Source organism: Hypomesus transpacificus, chromosome 11 (assembly GCF_021917145.1).
Source record: "Hypomesus transpacificus isolate Combined female chromosome 11, fHypTra1, whole genome shotgun sequence".
NCBI lineage: Eukaryota > Metazoa > Chordata > Actinopteri > Osmeriformes > Osmeridae > Hypomesus > Hypomesus transpacificus.
The window spans coordinates 210,684-230,969 of NC_061070.1; the positions used below are offsets into that span (position 1 = coordinate 210,684).

General features: G+C 49.7%; 1 protein-coding gene across 1 annotated transcript in view; it reads left to right on the forward strand.

Moving 5' to 3' along the window:
• The window catches only part of eys (eyes shut homolog), a 165,100-nt gene that overhangs the window by 98,247 nt on the left and 46,567 nt on the right, over positions 1-20,286 (forward strand). Inside the window, exons 33-40 of the mRNA XM_047029299.1 lie at positions 4,505-4,692; positions 5,764-5,855; positions 8,576-8,726; positions 10,469-10,581; positions 12,192-12,245; positions 12,611-12,900; positions 15,433-15,495; positions 19,376-19,597. Of these exons, the coding sequence (XP_046885255.1) occupies positions 4,505-4,692; positions 5,764-5,855; positions 8,576-8,726; positions 10,469-10,581; positions 12,192-12,245; positions 12,611-12,900; positions 15,433-15,495; positions 19,376-19,597 (1,173 nt within the window). The remainder of the gene's footprint in view (positions 1-4,504; positions 4,693-5,763; positions 5,856-8,575; positions 8,727-10,468; positions 10,582-12,191; positions 12,246-12,610; positions 12,901-15,432; positions 15,496-19,375; positions 19,598-20,286) is intronic.

Genomic DNA, 20,286 nt, shown 5'->3' on the forward strand with positions numbered 1-20,286 from the left:
CCTAACACTGACCCAGACCCTCTCTTCCCCCACCCTAACACTGACCCCAGACCCTCTCCTCACCCTCCCTAACACTGACCCCAGACCCTCTCCTCCCCCACCCTAACACTGACCCAGACCCTCTCCTCCCCCACCCTAACACTGACCCAGACCCTCTCCTCTACCACCCTAACACTGACCCAGACCCTCTCCTCCCCCACCCTAACACTGACCCCAGACCCTCTCCTCTACCACCCTAACACTGACCCAGACTCTCTCTTCCCCCACCCTAACACTGACCCAGACTCTCTCTTCCCCCACCCTAACACTGACCCAGACTCTCTCCTCCCCCACCCTAACACTGACCCAGACTCTCTCTTCCCCCACCCTAACACTGACCCAGACCCTCTCCTCTACCACCCTAACACTGACCCAGACTCTCTCCTCCCCCACCCTAACACTGACCCCAGACCCTCTCCTCTACCACCCTAACACTGACCCAGACTCTCTCCTCCCCCACCCTAACACTGACCCCAGACCCTCTCCTCCCCCACCCTAACACTGACCCCAGACCCTCTCCTCACCCTCCCTAACACTGACCCCAGACCCTCTCCTCCCCCACCCTAACACTGACCCAGACCCTCTCCTCCCCCACCCTAACACTGACCCAGACCCTCTCCTCCCCCACCCTAACACTGACCCAGACCCTCTCCTCCCCCACCCTAACACTGACCCAGACCCTCTCCTCCCCCACCCTAACACTGACCCCAGACCCTCTCTTCCCCCACCCTAACACTGACCCCAGACCCTCTCCTCCCCCACCCTAACACTGACCCAGACCCTCTCCTCCCCCACCCTAACACTGACCCAGACCCTCTCCTCCCCCACCCTAACACTGACCCCAGACCCTCTCTTCCCCCACCCTAACACTGACCCAGACCCTCTCTTCCCCCACCCTAACACTGACCCAGACCCTCTCTTCCCCCACCCTAACACTGACCCCAGACCCTCTCCTCACCCTCCCTAACACTGACCCCAGACCCTCTCCTCCCCCACCCTAACACTGACCCAGACCCTCTCCTCCCCCACCCTAACACTGACCCAGACCCTCTCCTCTACCACCCTAACACTGACCCAGACCCTCTCCTCCCCCACCCTAACACTGACCCCAGACCCTCTCCTCTACCACCCTAACACTGACCCAGACTCTCTCTTCCCCCACCCTAACACTGACCCAGACTCTCTCTTCCCCCACCCTAACACTGACCCAGACTCTCTCCTCCCCCACCCTAACACTGACCCAGACTCTCTCTTCCCCCACCCTAACACTGACCCAGACCCTCTCCTCTACCACCCTAACACTGACCCAGACTCTCTCCTCCCCCACCCTAACACTGACCCCAGACCCTCTCCTCTACCACCCTAACACTGACCCAGACTCTCTCCTCCCCCACCCTAACACTGACCCAGACTCTCTCTTCCCCCACCCTAACACTGACCCAGACCCTCTCCTCCCCCACCCTAACACTGACCCCAGACCCTCTCCTCCCCCACCCTAACACTGACCCCAGACCCTCTCCTCCCCCACCCTAACACTGACCCCAGACCCTCTCTTCCCCCACCCTAACACTGACCCAGACCCTCTCCTCCCCCACCCTAACACTGACCCCAGACCCTCTCCTCCCCCACCCTAACACTGACCCCAGACCCTCTCCTCCCCCACCCTAACACTGACCCAGACCCTCTCTTCCCCCACCCTAACACTGACCCCAGACCCTCTCCTCCCCCACCCTAACACTGACCCCAGACCCTCTCCTCCCCCACCCTAACACTGACCCCAGACCCTCTCTTCCCCCACCCTAACACTGACCCCAGACCCTCTCCTCCCCCACCCTAACACTGACCCAGACCCTCTCCTCCCCCACCCTAACACTGACCCAGACCCTCTCCTCCCCCACCCTAACACTGACCCCAGACCCTCTCTTCCCCCACCCTAACACTGACCCAGACCCTCTCTTCCCCCACCCTAACACTGACCCAGACCCTCTCTTCCCCCACCCTAACACTGACCCCAGACCCTCTCCTCACCCTCCCTAACACTGACCCCAGACCCTCTCCTCCCCCACCCTAACACTGACCCAGACCCTCTCCTCCCCCACCCTAACACTGACCCAGACCCTCTCCTCCCCCACCCTAACACTGACCCCAGACCCTCTCCTCACCCTCCCTAACACTGACCCCAGACCCTCTCCTCCCCCACCCTAACACTGACCCAGACCCTCTCCTCCCCCACCCTAACACTGACCCAGACCCTCTCCTCCCCCACCCTAACACTGACCCAGACCCTCTCCTCCCCCACCCTAACACTGACCCAGACCCTCTCCTCCCCCACCCTAACACTGACCCCAGACCCTCTCTTCCCCCACCCTAACACTGACCCCAGACCCTCTCCTCCCCCACCCTAACACTGACCCAGACCCTCTCCTCCCCCACCCTAACACTGACCCAGACCCTCTCCTCCCCCACCCTAACACTGACCCCAGACCCTCTCTTCCCCCACCCTAACACTGACCCAGACCCTCTCTTCCCCCACCCTAACACTGACCCAGACCCTCTCTTCCCCCACCCTAACACTGACCCCAGACCCTCTCCTCACCCTCCCTAACACTGACCCCAGACCCTCTCCTCCCCCACCCTAACACTGACCCAGACCCTCTCCTCCCCCACCCTAACACTGACCCAGACCCTCTCCTCTACCACCCTAACACTGACCCAGACCCTCTCCTCCCCCACCCTAACACTGACCCCAGACCCTCTCCTCTACCACCCTAACACTGACCCAGACTCTCTCTTCCCCCACCCTAACACTGACCCAGACTCTCTCTTCCCCCACCCTAACACTGACCCAGACTCTCTCCTCCCCCACCCTAACACTGACCCAGACTCTCTCTTCCCCCACCCTAACACTGACCCAGACCCTCTCCTCTACCACCCTAACACTGACCCAGACTCTCTCCTCCCCCACCCTAACACTGACCCCAGACCCTCTCCTCTACCACCCTAACACTGACCCAGACTCTCTCCTCCCCCACCCTAACACTGACCCCAGACCCTCTCCTCCCCCACCCTAACACTGACCCCAGACCCTCTCCTCACCCTCCCTAACACTGACCCCAGACCCTCTCCTCCCCCACCCTAACACTGACCCAGACCCTCTCCTCCCCCACCCTAACACTGACCCAGACCCTCTCCTCCCCCACCCTAACACTGACCCAGACCCTCTCCTCCCCCACCCTAACACTGACCCAGACCCTCTCCTCCCCCACCCTAACACTGACCCCAGACCCTCTCTTCCCCCACCCTAACACTGACCCCAGACCCTCTCCTCCCCCACCCTAACACTGACCCAGACCCTCTCCTCCCCCACCCTAACACTGACCCAGACCCTCTCCTCCCCCACCCTAACACTGACCCCAGACCCTCTCTTCCCCCACCCTAACACTGACCCAGACCCTCTCTTCCCCCACCCTAACACTGACCCAGACCCTCTCTTCCCCCACCCTAACACTGACCCCAGACCCTCTCCTCACCCTCCCTAACACTGACCCCAGACCCTCTCCTCCCCCACCCTAACACTGACCCAGACCCTCTCCTCCCCCACCCTAACACTGACCCAGACCCTCTCCTCTACCACCCTAACACTGACCCAGACCCTCTCCTCCCCCACCCTAACACTGACCCCAGACCCTCTCCTCTACCACCCTAACACTGACCCAGACTCTCTCTTCCCCCACCCTAACACTGACCCAGACTCTCTCTTCCCCCACCCTAACACTGACCCAGACTCTCTCCTCCCCCACCCTAACACTGACCCAGACTCTCTCTTCCCCCACCCTAACACTGACCCAGACCCTCTCCTCCCCCACCCTAACACTGACCCAGACCCTCTCTTCCCCCACCCTAACACTGACCCAGACCCTCTCCTCCCCCACCCTAACACTGACCCAGACCCTCTCTTCCCCCACCCTAACACTGACCCAGACCCTCTCCTCCCCCACCCTAACACTGACCCAGACCCTCTCCTCTACCACCCTAACACTGACCCAGACCCTCTCCTCCCCCACCCTAACACTGACCCAGACCCTCTCCTCCCCCACCCTAACACTGACCCAGACCCTCTCCTCCCCCACCCTAACACTGACCCCAGACCCTCTCCTCCCCCACCCTAACACTGACCCAGACCCTCTCCTCTACCACCCTAACACTGACCCAGACCCTCTCCTCCCCCACCCTAACACTGACCCCAGACCCTCTCCTCCCCCACCCTAAGACTGACCCAGACCCTCTCCTCCCCCACCCTAACACTGACCCCAGACCCTCTCCTCTACCACCCTAACACTGACCCCAGACCCTCTCCTCTACCACCCTAACACTGACCCCAGACCCTCTCCTCTACCACCCTAACACTGACCCAGACCCTCTCCTCTACCACCCTAACACTGACCCAGACTCTCTCCTCCCACAGGGTCGGGCCTGCTCTGGTACACAGGCAGCTCCTACCTGGCGTTTGAGGGCCTGCAGGTGGGCGCTGAGAACAGCCTGGTGGTGAGGTTCCACACCAGCCGCACACAGGGGACCCTCCTCTATGTGGACCAGGGCTCCAGCAGAGACCTCTTCTTCATGAAGCTCTTCCTTCAGGACGGGATGCTGCAGGTCAGAGGTCACCCTGATCACCAACGCTCTGCAGCTGGAATAGAGAGTAGCTATTTGTGTTCTTAATACGGTTTAGCTCTATAACCTATAACCTCTGTTATATACAGTATAGATACTTCTGATTTAGCCTACAGACACGTCTGTCAGTATGCAGTAATACACAGTACATATACTTATGTCAGTATACAGTAATACACAGTACATATACTTTTGTCAGTTTACAGTAATACACAGTACATATACTTCTGTCAGTATATAGTAATACAGTATATATACTTCTGTCAATATACAGTAATACACAGTACATATACTTTGTCAGTTTACAGTAATACACAGTACATATACTTATATCAGTATACAGTAATACACAATACATATACTTCTGTCAGTATTCAGTAATACAGTATATATACTTCTGTCAATATACAGTAATACACAGTACATATACTTCTGTCAATATACAGTAATACACAGTACATATAGTTCTGTCAGTATTCAGTAATACACAGTACATATACTTATGTCAATATACAGTAATACACAGTACATATACTTCTGTCAGTATACAGTAATACACTATATATACTTCTGTCAGTATACAGTAATACACAGTACATATACTTCTGTCAGTATACAGTAATACACAGTACATATACTTCTGTCAATATACAGTAATACACAGTACATATACTTCTGTCAGTATACAGTAATACAGTATATATACTTCTGTCAGTATACAGTAATACAGTACATATACTTCTGTCAGTATACAGTAATACAGTATATATACATCTGTCAGTATGCAGTAATACAGTATATATACTTCTGTCAGTATACAGTAATACAGTATATATATACTTCTGTCAGTATGCAGTAATACAAAGTGCAGATACCTCTGCTAATTTGAGTGCATAGTCCACATCCACAATGGAACGGAACAGTCCGGAACATCTCAAAAGAACCCAGAATGCCTTTGACCTGTGTGTCCCTGGAGAGGCGTGGGCGCACCGAGCCTCTGGCCCTCCTGTCCCCCGCCTCAGTCACATCTGTCCCCCCCTAACCACGTTTCAGTACGCCTTCGCCTGCAGCCCGGAGGAAGGGGTCCGCCGCGTCAACACCTCCATCCGCGTGGACGACGGGCGAGCCCACGTTGTTTACGTGAGGTAAGACGACTCCCCGTCCTGTCCTGCTGACCAAGGCCCGGCTCGTACACTCTGACTCCCCAGGGCCCGGCTCGTACACTCTGACTCCCCAGGGCCCGGCTCGTACACTCTGACTCCCCAGGGCCCGGCTCGTACACTCTGACTCCCCAGGGCCCGGCTCGTACACTCTGACTCCCCAGGGCCCGGCTCGTACACTCTGACTCCCCATGCTGGGCGTGCTGATCGGCACAACCGCTGTCTAGATGTGTCAAAACATATTCTCCCCAAAACGAATGATGGGAGCTGGTTTCCATGATGGAAAGGGGATAACTGCACCGAGCAACGTATTAAAGCAGCCAGCCTTTAAAGCCATCCTGCTCCAAGGCAGAAATGGCTTGATCCAGAGCCAATTATTCATCTAAAGTGTATTAATCTGTCATATCTGTTCTTCAACAGAATAAAAACTAGCATCACTGAAAATGCTACAGCAGCACAAATCAATCATCATGCCCCAGTGCCAGCCCCTAAAAGACCTGGCAGAAACAGAACCATGAAGGGGGGGAGAGAGGGAGAGGGGAGCGGGGAAGGGAGAGAGGGGGGGGGGTGGATGGATCTAGGTTTCAGCTCCACCAAAACAAATTCCTTGTAATAGTGTGATGGCTCCGGTCGCTCTGTCTCTGCCCCTGCGCTACCCCTGCGCTGCCTGGGGGAAGGCACTCCCCTCCCATCACTGCCCGCCTCGTTATAGCGTTTTAATATATCTCCCCCGTCAAAGACAATTTTCTATATGTTTAATAGAAATCCGGCGGGGCTGTCCGTTCAAGGTTTCGGCGCGGCGCGCTGCCCTCTGGCTGTGTGCCAGGCCTCTCTGGCAGAGCGATCCTGAATTAACCGCTTCTCCTCCAGAGGAAGGGCTCGGGGAGCTGGAGGTCACTGCCCCTCGCGGAACACCGCCGCCTGCAAATTACAGGCTTAGCAAATCAGGCTAGATTGCTTCCCAGACATCCCTCCTTCCCGTCCGTCCGCGCTTCTTCTTCTTCACTTCTGTGCGGACACCCGGGGGGGGGGGGGGGGGGAGGCGGTGGGGGGGGGGCTCCACATCTGTGGATAGACTGCCCTCCAGCTGGCCGTAGTTAGCCCAGAATCTGCACTTGGGTAATTATCTTCTGTCCCCTGTTGTTCGGAAGGCGGGAATTAGCTTTGGAGAGCTCCCAGAGGCTGACACATTCAGAGCAAGACACACAAGGTGTCGAGAGAAAGAAAGGGAAAGAAATAATTTATTGTGTGCAGGAGAACAGTGTGAATGTGTCTGGGCATTTATTTAGCCCACGACGCTTTACGAGTAGAATTAGAATAATCGTATTATTACCGCACTGCCTTTAATGGCCAATTGTACGAGTGTGTTTGAAGAGGGATGCATCTCCATGAAGAGAATATGAGCTGGATTTACAAGACATTACTTCCCAAGATAGCCCCGGAGAGCCACGCTCACCACTATCTAGTTCATGGATATTTCGGTCCATTTCTTTGGACTGCTTAACTATTATCACATAGCCGTGTTGTCCAAGTTACTGTAAATACTCACCTACATCTCAGAGGATATGACCGAACCTAATTGAAGACCGGTGTATGTCGTTCCTCCAGCGTGAAGTCTAATTTCTCCTGTGCGGTCTATCACGTCCATCTGGACTGGCGGTGTGGTTAGCCAAGACCTGAGATGAAGCTCTGCTTTATTCCCCTCATTTTCCTCCGACAGTCAGTAGCCAGAAACCATAAAAAAATCCATAGAACTCTAAACGGTGGGATGCAAATCCTTCCGAACAGCAGGAAGAGTCCTGAAGGGACTAGTTAGCTGTGTGGTGAGGGGGGACTAGTTAGCTGTGTGGTGAGGGGGGACTAGTTAGCTGTGTGGTGAGGGGGGACTAGTTAGCTGTGTGGTGAGGGGGGACTAGTTAGCTGTGTGGTGAGGGGGGACTAGTTAGCTGTGTGGTGAGGGGGGACTAGTTAGCTGTGTGGTGAGGGGGGACTAGTTAGCTGTGTGGCGATTCGAGGGATCGGAGGGGTCTGACTTCAGGGTTTCAGTCTCAACTGGCGATGCTAAGTGGTGTGGCAGAGTTGATTCTGGTGTGACGGTGTTGGTGGGCAGCTCCAGCAGAGCAGCTTCCCTCGTCCTTTACTGGCTGAACAAGAGCATTCGACTCGAAAATACACGTTTTCGTCTCAACGTAATTATCTTGCAAGGAACCAGATAATGTCACCGTAAATACTGTATGTAAAGGCTGGAGGGGGTTTGTTGCGGATGCAAAGTCAATGTAAACAACTGCAGTGTATGAACCCGGGCCCTCACTGGAAGCTAATGTTATGGTGGGAGAATATCAAAGTGTGCACATTAGGAGAGCCTTTGCTTGTATAGTAATTGTGTTCTCCTCAGGCTATGTCGAAATATCTTATTAAAATAAACTGTTCTGTATGCTTAACATTAGCAATATTTGTTAAATAACATAATTAATTCAGTATATTTACGACTATTAAATAAACAGATTAAATCTGAATAAATGAACATTAGGGCTAAACAAATTGTTTGGCTAAATCGTGCAGAGGTGATTGCAGCTGAACAGCACCTCCATAGGCTGATTTAAAGGCCTCCTCTACCAAAGAGGTTATAATATAACCTGTATATATGACAGACAGACTCCCAGTGGGTGTTGAGGTGGACTGAATGTGAGGTTTGATGCCGACAGACAAGGCCTGGCTCCATGTGAAGCAGAAGTCACCGTGTCTGGGTACCAGGGGGTCCCAAGCAGGCAGAGCAACTACTGGTCTGGACTCGCCCTTCAGAGGACCAGTCATCTCTTCGTAGGGGGCCTGCCTCACAGATACCAGCCCTACCAGGTGAGATCACACACTGTGGAGGTCATTACATACTGTAGTACCAGGTGATATTACATACTGTGTAGGTCATTACATACTGTATTACCAGGTGATATTACACATTGTGGAGGTCATGTTACATATCATATAACCAAGTAATTTGACATACTGTCATGTAATATAACATTCTGTATTATTGGCTAATATAACATACTATTAGTGGATAACACCTTCTGTATTTGCAGGTAATACAACATACTGTAGTACCAGTTAATGTAACACACTGTAGTACCAGGTAATGTAATACACTGTAGTACCAGGTAATGTAACATACTGTAGTACCAGGTAATGTAACACACTGTAGTACCAGGTAATGTAACACACTGTAGTACCAGGTAATGTAACACAATGTAGTACCAGGTAATGTAACACACTGTAGTACCAGGTAATGTAACACACTGTAGTACCAGGTACTGTAACACACTGTAGTACCAGGTAATGTAACACACTGTAGTACCAGGTCATGTAACACACTGCAGTACCAGGTCATGTAACACACTGTAGTACCAGGTACTGTAACACACTGTAGTACCAGGTAATGTAACACACTGTAGTACCAGGTACTGTAACACACTGTAGTACCAGGTCATGTAACACACTGTAGTACCAGGTCATGTAACACACTGTAGTACCAGGTACTGTAACACACTGTAGTACCCGGTCATGTAACACACTGTTGTACCAGGTCATGTAACACACTGTAGTACCAGGTACTGTAACACACTGTAGTACCAGGTAATGTAACACACTGTAGTACCAGGTAATGTAACACACTGTAGTACCAGGTCATGTAACACACTGTAGTACCAGGTACTGTAACACACTTTAATACCAGGTAATGTAACACACTGTAGTACCAGGTACTGTAACACACTGTAGTACCAGGTAATGTAACACACTGTAGTACCAGGTACTGTAACACACTGTAGTACCCGGTCGTGTAACAGACTGTTGTACCAGGTCATGTAACACACTGTAGTACCAGGTACTGTAACACACTGTAGTACCAGGTAATGTAACACACTGTAGTACCAGGTCATGTAACACACTGTAGTACCAGGTACTGTAACACACTTTAATACCAGGTAATGTAACACACTGTAGTACCAGGTAATGTAACATACTGTAGTACCAGGTAATGTAACACACTGTAGTACCAGGTACTGTAACACACTGTAGTACCAGGTCATGTAACACACTGTAGTACCAGGTCATGTAACACACTGTAGTACCAGGTCATGTAACACACTGTAGTAGCAAGTAGTATGACACACGACTTGGATAATATTGCTGACTCTATTACCAGGCAATATAATATAATGTAAAAACTTTTCTTGTGATTATACATTGTCATTGTAGTTGAGTAATTTTGGTCTCAAAGGTTTTGTCCAGAACGTAATAAAAAATAAATATGCCAAACAGATGCCTAGGTTAGCGTCCTCTTGTCTACCACTTGGGGCCAGGTGGAAAAAACACTTTGAACTGTCCCTTTATGACATCAGAAAACAGCCCTGAGGGTCAGGGGTTAGATTGAGATAGATGTCTTTTCCCGCCTGTTTCCCCGGAAAAATGCATTCTGCGAGCATGCAGTACTGTGTCTTCAAGTTGATATTGTGTGTTAAACCTGAAGTGGTTTGTTTTGCTACGTATTTCCAAGCAACAGTCTGAAAAATCATATTTATTTATTTATTTGTTCCCTTCAGGGAGCAGAGCCTTTTCACAACTACACTGGCTGCATTGAAATAATTGAAATTAACAAACTGAAGGGGTTCTACACATCCAATGCCATTGCCGGGAGCAACGTAGAAAACTGCAGGTAAAATAATTAGATTTTCAAAGAGCCATAGTCTTAATAATATTCCGTCTCTTTGCAGACAAACCTTTGGTTTGGAAGAACTTTCTGTTCCCTTGGCACACAGTCACACCACACACACACACAAAGCCCACTTTCTCTCTCACACACACACACGCACAGACACAGACACACACAAGCCCACATTCTCTCTCTCTCACACACACAGACACAAGCCCACTTTCTCTCTCACACACACACACGCACACACACAGACACACACAAGCCCACATTCTCTCTCTCACACACACAGACACATGCCCACATTCTCTCTCACACACACACACACACAAGTGCCATGGGTATAATATTTTCAAATCTCTGATGTTTATGTCAATTACTGTAACAGGTTTGGACCCAGCTCTGTCTGCACGAGTCGTCTTGTTAGAGCGACATGCAGCAGACTGTGGAGACTGTTTGAGTTGTAGGTGGAGTTCCATGCCCACACCACTGGTACTTCTCATGCAGGGCACAGTCAGAAAGTGGAATCTGCCAAATAAAACCAATTTGTTTGAACCGACTGATCAAATCAAGCCAGTCATGATGAATGCAGTTGGAGAATCACATGGGACATATTCAAGGGTAAACTAACTTCCATTTAGAAGTCACATCCGAGCCGTTGATGCAGCGCAGCCGAGCCACCTAAAAATGGAAGTCGCCACATCGATGAAGTTGTCAATCAATCAACCACATGAAAACACCTCAACAGCACCCATTATCCCCCGGGTGGAAGTTCACACCCGGTATTCAGGGAGCTGTGTCTGGGCCAGGTGGTCCTGGTTAGGCCCAGATACAGCTCCACACAGGGAGGAGAGCTTTGTTGTGACGTGGATGGACTGGAAAAACACAAACATCCGGGTTTACAGGAAATTCATGATCCAAGGAATGACTCCTCATGCAACGTAATCTTAAACCTTACCAAAAATATGCACAGTAAATATTTTGCTGTTTCTATGTTTATTTAGTTATTTCTTTGTTTAGTGATTCTATCATTTGTGTTTCTGTTTTGGTTTAGTGTTTTTATTTACGTTTAGGGTTTTAGTGTTAAGTGTTTTTATTTCAGTTCAATGCTTTTATTTCTGTTTCTAATGTTTAGATTTTGTAGAGTTTATTGTTTTTAATTCTGTTTAGTATTTCTAGTGTTTAGTGTTCATATATGGTTTAGTGTTTCTAGTGTTTAGTGTTTATATTTTGGTTTAGTGTTTCGAGTGTTTAGTGTTTCTGTTTACGTCTGCTCCGTACATGTGGAGAAGAGCTCTGGACACGCTTTTTATTTTTTACAAAAGTTCCTGAATGGCCAGTCATCTACTTGTTTACTCATTTACACATATATTCAATTAGTCGGCTAGAAAACTTTTTAAACGGTCTCAATATGAATATAAAAAAACAGCCACAAAATGTCAAGTAAATAGGCACATATGTTACAATGACTCTGCTACAGCTAAAGCTATAATTGACTATATTTAAATATGCGCATTGTATAGCTACAGCTTACACAAGATGCATATTTAAATATACATGAAGCTATATGCTTGAGTTGTTGTGGTTGTGAAAGGGATGCGTTTCTCCTCCAGACTGCTAGATAATGATATGTGTTGCTGTGAGCAGGGTGTTAAAGACTCCCACAGGTACGTATGGATCCCTGGCAGAGCTTGACAAACACAGGGGAGATACGCTAACTGATTGATTTCAGCACCTCGAGGATTAGCGAAGTTAAACCATGAATTTTACGATTGTACTGTGCTGGAAAATAAACACGCCAAACATTCTTGTCTTGGTTGCTTCATTCAGCTTTGCATATCCGTCGTGCAGTTTTTCAAAATGCTCTTTATGAATTGAATATGTAATTCAGTGATTCATAATGTTCTTTTTCTCACGAAAGTGGTCTAAGAATCCACTTGTCACCTGGTATTATCATCTGCTCCCTGAATGGTGAAACCTTTTAACAACGGCTCTTTCTCTTCGCCTTTGTCTGGCTTCAATGTCTTTTTAGGTCTGGCTTTCCTACAAGTCCCTCTGACACCTCAACGTGGCCTCCCGTGGAGTTAAGTAGCCAGCCTGTCCATCTCCCTGCTCCACGCCCCCTCCAGCCCCTCCAGCCCACCAGCCCCCCAGGCCCACTGAACCAGACTGTCTGGACAGTGCCGGCGCCCACTCAGCGGCCCCTTGGCTGCCACGGCAGCCTCTGCCTGAACGGCGGGACGTGTCGGGAGCCCGCCTGGGGGCAGCTGTCTATCCGCTGTGACTGCCCGCTCCACTTCACTGGACGCCTCTGTGAGAAAGGTAGGGTCTGGATTCAGAGACGGAATCTGAGAATGAGGCTTGAGGCTTCGGGGTCTGCTTATGAATCTGAATGGGAATATGAAGCTAAATGTAAATGTGGATATTAAAGCCAGGGTAAGTAAGTCTTGCACGCCTAGCAATTTTAGCTCGAGTTTGAAAGGATTCAAACCAAAATAGCCCACCCCTCCTTCAAAGCCACTCCCCCAAAACACATGAACGCGCTGCGCTGCCTGACATGAGGTAGGTAGGCAGAAAAGTAGCCCGTCCAATCATTGCATTCGGTCCGAATGCCGTCTATTTATTAGTGCCGGTCCTACTTCAATGATTGGCCGTGTTTACTACAGTCCTGTGACGAAATCGGATTGATTTAATTTGACTGTCAAACATGAATTTATTTGTTGCTATCAGGATATGAAGTGTATTCGAGGAAAAAGTGCTTCTCAACAAAATGACTTACCCTGACTTTAATACGCACTGTAAATTACAAACTTGACTTGTACATTTGTACTGCTCAGGATGAATGTCCTAGAAGCTGTTTGGATACAACTTGAACACTAACAGTTGAACAATAACTATGTCATCCACAACGTTATCCACAACAAAAAAGGGAACGACCTTGCAAGTGTAGCAACATCTTCGACAACATCTAACGCTCTCAACAATACCAGTTTTTTCTTTAACGGAGCTTGAAAGACTGTGGAATGTCGGTATTCCATATAAATGCAGACACAGTGCCTTCCTATCATTCAATGGCTGAGCTAAAGCGGCATTATGCACACAAAAGCAGGCCAGGACACAAACCATGTGCCGCGCAATGACAAACAGACACAATGACAAACAGTCCACAGACAAGTCCACCATTTTGTACCTACAATGGGCGTCTGGGCAAAAAATCAAGTTGTCTTACTACAGTGGTAACCCTGTCCTCAGGGAACCCCTGTCCTGCATGTTTTAGATGTTTCTTGGCTCCAACACACCTGATTCAAATGCATGTTTGTTACCAGGAATTTGGTGTGTTGGAGTAGGGAAACATCCAAAACATGCATGACAGGGGTTCCCAGAGGACAGGGTTAAGAACCACTGCCTTAGTAGCTGGAAAGGAAATGGTACTGAAGGTACTAGTAGACACTACCCACGGTCCATCACACAACCTCAGGACTCCCCGACACTGGTGGCAGAGCGGATGGATCCGGAGATGACCCATCCAGCCGTCCTCAGGAGGCAGATGTGGAGAGGCGCTGAGCTGGAGTGGCGAACCATAAAAAGGGTTCATAAGAGGATGATGGTGGAGAGGCAGAGAAGTATGACCTTGTCGAGCCATGATCCCCTCCTGGTCTCAGGGGAGCAAGAACATGACCGGAACTTTGTGAGGCCCGTGACTCCAGTCACCACATAACCCCCAACTCAGCCCCTCCCGTCAGAACTGTCGGTGCCGACTGGGAGTCGGATCAAATGCTCCTTAGTAGCTTCTGCACCGTTCCAGTTGGTCAAACAGCAGAGACGTTGTGGTTGACTGGGAGGAGCAGGTTCTAGAGGAGTCTGACATCCAGCCTGTGTACTTTATCCCCTCGTTCCTTGGAGGGAAACAATAAGACCCGTAGAAGAACGGTATTTCATATTCATGAGATTCATATCGAAGCGTCCTCCCATGGCCATAACAGCCTTTCCACTGCCTTCCCTCCCCTCCCTCGCTGACTAAACACATTTAAGCAATGTCAATAAGCCGATACATTGGTGCAAAGGTAATTTGCTGAGCCATAAGTTCATTCATCTGTATTGATGTGAGATCAGACCTTTCTGTTGCTCGACCAGCTCTGTTGCGTCCATGAAGTCTCCCAACGTTTCCCGGGAAAACAAAATGCAGAGTTTTGATTGTTTTTGGTGTTTTTTTTTCTTTCTTTTTTTTAAAACCTTGTTTAGTGTTCGTTCAAAGTCCTTTGAACAAGCGTATTTACAGTTTACACATTCTCCTACCAGCATGGTGCTCATAAATTAGCAATTATTTTCAAGCTCTAATCCAGATCCTCTAACCGTAATATTACATTTCATCTTTAATGAATGGGTGTTTGACACCAAAGGCCAATCATCATAAATGAGGGATCCAAATGTCAGCTTTTTGATCCCCCACCCAGCGATACTGCTGCAGAGATCAATAAGGAGTGTCGGTCGACTGGGCCGCGTGGGTCCGGGGTTTATCAGTGCAGCGAGCAGTGCTGGGGATTATCAGTCAGAGTGATGGCAAGCCTCGTATCGCCTCCCACATCAGCTCTCCAGAGCCGCCCCAATTAGAGGGGGAACTCGGCCTACCGAGGTGTCTCCCTGCCAAGAGCCAGCCTCCTGCCAGCAAGCATCACAACTCCTCACCTGTTTGCCGTTTCTTCAGTTCAATTGAAAAAAAAAACAGATTCAAATTGATGGCTTCTACAAGGTGTGTAATGATATCATTTGGTAATGAGTGTGATTATATTTCGGGACAATTACAAATAATTATCCTCCAGACTGCCTCCCCCCCCCCCCCCCCTGACCTCCCAGGACGCACGCTTCACCGTGGCGCCCCGCGGCCCGCCGAGTCCCGTCGCCGGGACGATGACCTAGGTAACTAAGTGGCTGAACGCGAGAGGCTGAGCAGCGCTCCTGGAGCCCTCTGCCCGCCGCGCGCTCTCCAAGTGCTCGTTTGCAGATGATGAAGTCATCTGGGGAAATGTGATTCGTCTCTGCAGGCGTGGAGGCTGAGCAACAGGGGCCTGGTTTTCCCTCCCGCTCGGCCCCATGGGAGCGTTCATGTAATCACCAGACGATGAGATGTTAAGGAATGGCTCTGAGCCGAGGGGAACGGCCTCTGAAGATAAATAATCCCCCCTCATCACCAGCCTCCCCCCGATCCTAACCCAGCAACACACACACACACACACACACACAGACATGCACACACACACACACACACACACACGCACACAGACATGCACACACACACACAGACATGCACACACACACAGACACACACACACACACACACGCACACACACACACACACACACAGACATGCACACACACACACACACACACACACACACAGACATGCACACACACACACACACACCACCCACACACAGACACACCACCCACACACAGACACACACCCACACACACACCATCCACACTCACAGACATGCACACACATATGAATGCGTGGCCAAGATTGGGGGAACACATGTTGCAAGACATGTGGTCACTGGCGGTATGGCAGGCTGCTGTTATTTTCCGAAGCATGAGGTACTGGGAGGGGAGAACTTGGACACGCATGGAGCCTCCTGTGGTGATTCAGTCTCGTGAGTGGAATCTTTGATGGAAGACAATAACACTGTCTTTAATAATACAACTCCAACATAGAGTTATAGCTCTCAAATGGATCTCCCAGATACAAAGGCCAATTGACCACGCTCATAGACTTTTTCATGGATCAACGTGGACATCGAACCTGATACATCATAACGTCTCCCTCCCAGACATTTTACGTCGACAATATCTCCTCCTATAGTGTGAAATTCGGCGCACTTGTGATGTACGGCCGTCATCAAGAGGAGCACCACCCAGGCATCCATCACCCGCCATCTTTCCTTCTGCTAGCCGTCACCGTCCAGGGCAAAGGAGTGACTAAGCATTCCTTTCTCTATGCTTTTATGCTCCCTCCCTCCATTCCTCCACTCCTCCACCATCCCCAGGACATAAACTGAGTCGGTGCTTATCCCACGCTTCATCACACTCGTAAAGCAGCCCCTAAACACCAGCCCTGGCGCTCTGCTCCCCTTTCTGCTGAGTAAGAGGGAGAGGCGCTGGAGAGAGGCCACCCAGTCTTGCAGCATTAACACAGTGCAATCTCCTGCCTCCACTCACTCAATAACGCTTTGCCAGTCTCCCAGCCTCACACACACACACACACTTCCACGCTCTCGCTGGGTCACACACACGTGCACACAGTCAGCCACACTCCCCCGTCTCACTCGCTATGACACAACGTAGGCGAATGCACACGCAAGTGCATGGTCACACACACAGACGCACACACAGACACACACACACACACTAGCCTGCAGAAGGCTTTCGCAAGCTGTTTCTGTGCTGACTGACAGTGTGTGTGTGTGTGTGTTACCCCAGCAAGTTTGCAGGGTGAAAGCAACGCTCTCTGTCACTTCGCCCCCTATTAAGTCCCGACCACGGGACAGGGAAGATGACTTAAACAGGCAGCCCTGCTGCTCCTTGCTAATTATGGAGATGCCACACAACCCACTGGCTCGTGTAATAGAATTGTTTACTTTTTATATGATATGTTTATGTAGCATCGGACATGTTTGATTCTGTGACAGAGGGCGGTACATCCCCCTCACACACACACCGTCACACACACACGCACACACTCACACACACGCATCCACACACACACACCGTCACACACACCCACTTAGATGCATGCTATTGATCTCAATCTCGTTTAATAGCGTGGTTGTTGATCTAATTATGAAGCTGCAACGTCATGATGCTGCATGACACAGATGGATGTAGAATCACAGGAAAGGCTGGATGTCTGAACAAGCTCATCAGAGCCGTCCATTCTGCAGTAGCAGCTAATGAAGGAACTGTCTGAACTGTCTGCCTGTCTGAACTGTCTGCCTGTCTGAACTGTCTGCCTGTCTGAACTGTCTGCCTGTCTGAACTGTCTGCCTGTCTGAACTGTCTGCCTGTCTGAACTGTCTGCCTGTGTGAACTGTCTGCCTGTGTGAACTGTCTGCCTGTCTGAACTGTCTGAACTGTCTAAACTGTCTGCCTGTCTGAACTGTCTGCCTGTCTGAACTGTCTGTATGTCTGAACTGTTTGCCGGCATTACTAGCCTGTAAATGTGCTCCAAAGAATTGCATTTAAATGGAGAAAGCCTAAGAAAATTTGAGATTTGTATGAACGTTTTATAGTTGCAGTTGTGTGCTGGCGTTTTTGATGACAGTCATGTGGACTTCAGCTATCAGGCCGTCTGGCCACGGTGTGCCCTCATGCAGACCAGATCAGGCCCAGTTAGTGTTCAGCCATGCCCAGCCAGCCCTGTGTAAACCATTATTGTTTGATAAATGGTCTTCTCAGGGAAGACACAGTGGGTCGGGACCCTGTCAAAGAAACTCTGTTGAGTATGTGAGCGTTAAATTGAAAGCTAAGTGATCACGAGAATTAGCCAGGGAGTAAATGGACGGGCCCAGGGGGAAGGTGAGGCGTGCGATGGCAGAGCACTGGAGCAGGAAATGAATCCGACCTGCTCGCTATCAGTCACGACATCACAGGAAAGCCCATCATTAAACAGGCGGTGGTTGTCTTAAGGGGTTGGTCAGCACTTCTAGCTACAATACCAAACACTTAATCCAATAGCTGCTAGCTATGCTGCATTACGACCTATCACACAGCCCTTGGCATATGTTTTTTTTTTTTTTCTGGGAAAGGAGAAATGATGCATACAAATTAAAAGAAAGGTAAAAAAAAAAAAAAAACTCAATCAACGTGTTTTTTTCTCACAACTATTTCAAATGGCAATTCGAAAATATACGCTGACATTTGTACTTCCATTACAGTCTGGTTGTCTTCATTCTGCCTTATTGGTGGGTATATCGGGACAAACGTATATTTATGTTCCGTTTGTGTAGTCGTTTATCATAGTTTACATTCTGCGCCAACGTTCTAACTTCTGTTTGTTCCCCAGTCTTTTCAGCAATGATTAATAACGCCCTTGACTGAAAGCACATGACACAGAAACAAGGGAGCGTCGTGCTTCCCAAAGCTCTCCGTTTGGTACATGAGGAGAAGCAGAACAAGGGCTGCCTGTGATAAATGACGACTTTGAATGATTTATTTATTGTTTTTTATTTATTTGTCAAACGAGGTGACATTCGATCTCAGTCCTTGTCATCCCTGAAATGACAACAACAAACAAAGTCAATGGACGAAACATTGGAGGGAGCAAGATAATGAGGGATCCAGAGATGGTCGGGTTATGCAGAGAAGTGCTGACCAGAGGCTGGAGACGATCATTCAACAAGAACAAAACAAAAATGTGCACAGTAAAGATGGTGACATTCAAACTTCTGCGCTCTCCTCTCTCGTCCTCCTTTCATCTCGTCTCCTGTCCTGCTGTACACCTGGAGCCTGCTGTCCTTTGTGTAAAGGCCAGCAGATCATAACAGGCTGGTGGAGCGTGTGACCTGGGAGGCCCCCACCCCCCTCAGGGAGATGAGACGACAGCTCCCGGACCTGACAGGGCCCTGCTGACTGCAACCTTCTCCTCACACACTGTCAGACTGGGGGACATGGACATGCCACCACACACACACCTACCTGCGCTCACACACACACACTCAGGAGACTAAGCCAAGGCTGCAGACGAACGAACACCGCGTGTTCTCCAATCTCACAGTACTGAACTCCTCCTCCCTGTTTGCAGACGCCGCCATCTTCCTCCCCTTCTTCAACGGCTCGTCTTATCTGGAGGTGCCTCCCCCGGGGTCTCTGCTCCAGCGGGCCCTGGCCCCCGGCCATCACACGACCCCCGGGGCGGCCAGCTCCTCTGGCTCCAGCGCTTATCCTGCTCCCTCCATCAAGACGGCCGCCGTGACCCTCTCGCTGGCCGTGAAGACTGGAGCCACCCAGGGCTCCCTCCTCTACAGTGAGTAAAGTACACACTCCGGGCTCCCTCCTCTACAGTGAGTACACACTCAGGGCTCCCTCCTCTACAGTGAGTACAGTACACTCGGACTGGACTCAGTGTGTCATGGTAGTGGAGGCATTGCTGTATGTAGTAGAGGAATTAATTCATCACTGCATTTACCACCTCAACAACGTCTACCTTGCAGTTTTGAAATGCCAACTATGGACCACAACTGGGAGGCCATGTTTTACTATATGTTTATCAAATGAAAAGTATTTAACCACATTACTTTATCACATAATTCTACTGTCTAGGGACACTGCTTTTGACTGCAACAATAATACATTTTTGCCCAACCATTCTGTACATTTTCTCATAATTAATTGAAAATGAACATCTAAGTATTTTTATTTATTATTATTGTCATTATTATTATTATTAGTAGTAGTAGTAGTATTATCACGTTATGAGTTATGAATATGGAAAGTATACAAATAGTTTGAAAAAACACTTAGGGAAATGTTTCGCAATTACATCGATCAACCCAGGTCAATTAATTAGTCAGTTAGCAGGGTACATTAACAAGCTCCAGTTAGCAGGGTACATTAAGGAGCTCCAGTTAGCAGGGTACATTAAAGAGCTCCAGTTAGCAGGGTACATTACGGAGCTCCAGTTAGCAGGGTACATTAACAAGCTCCAGTTAGCAG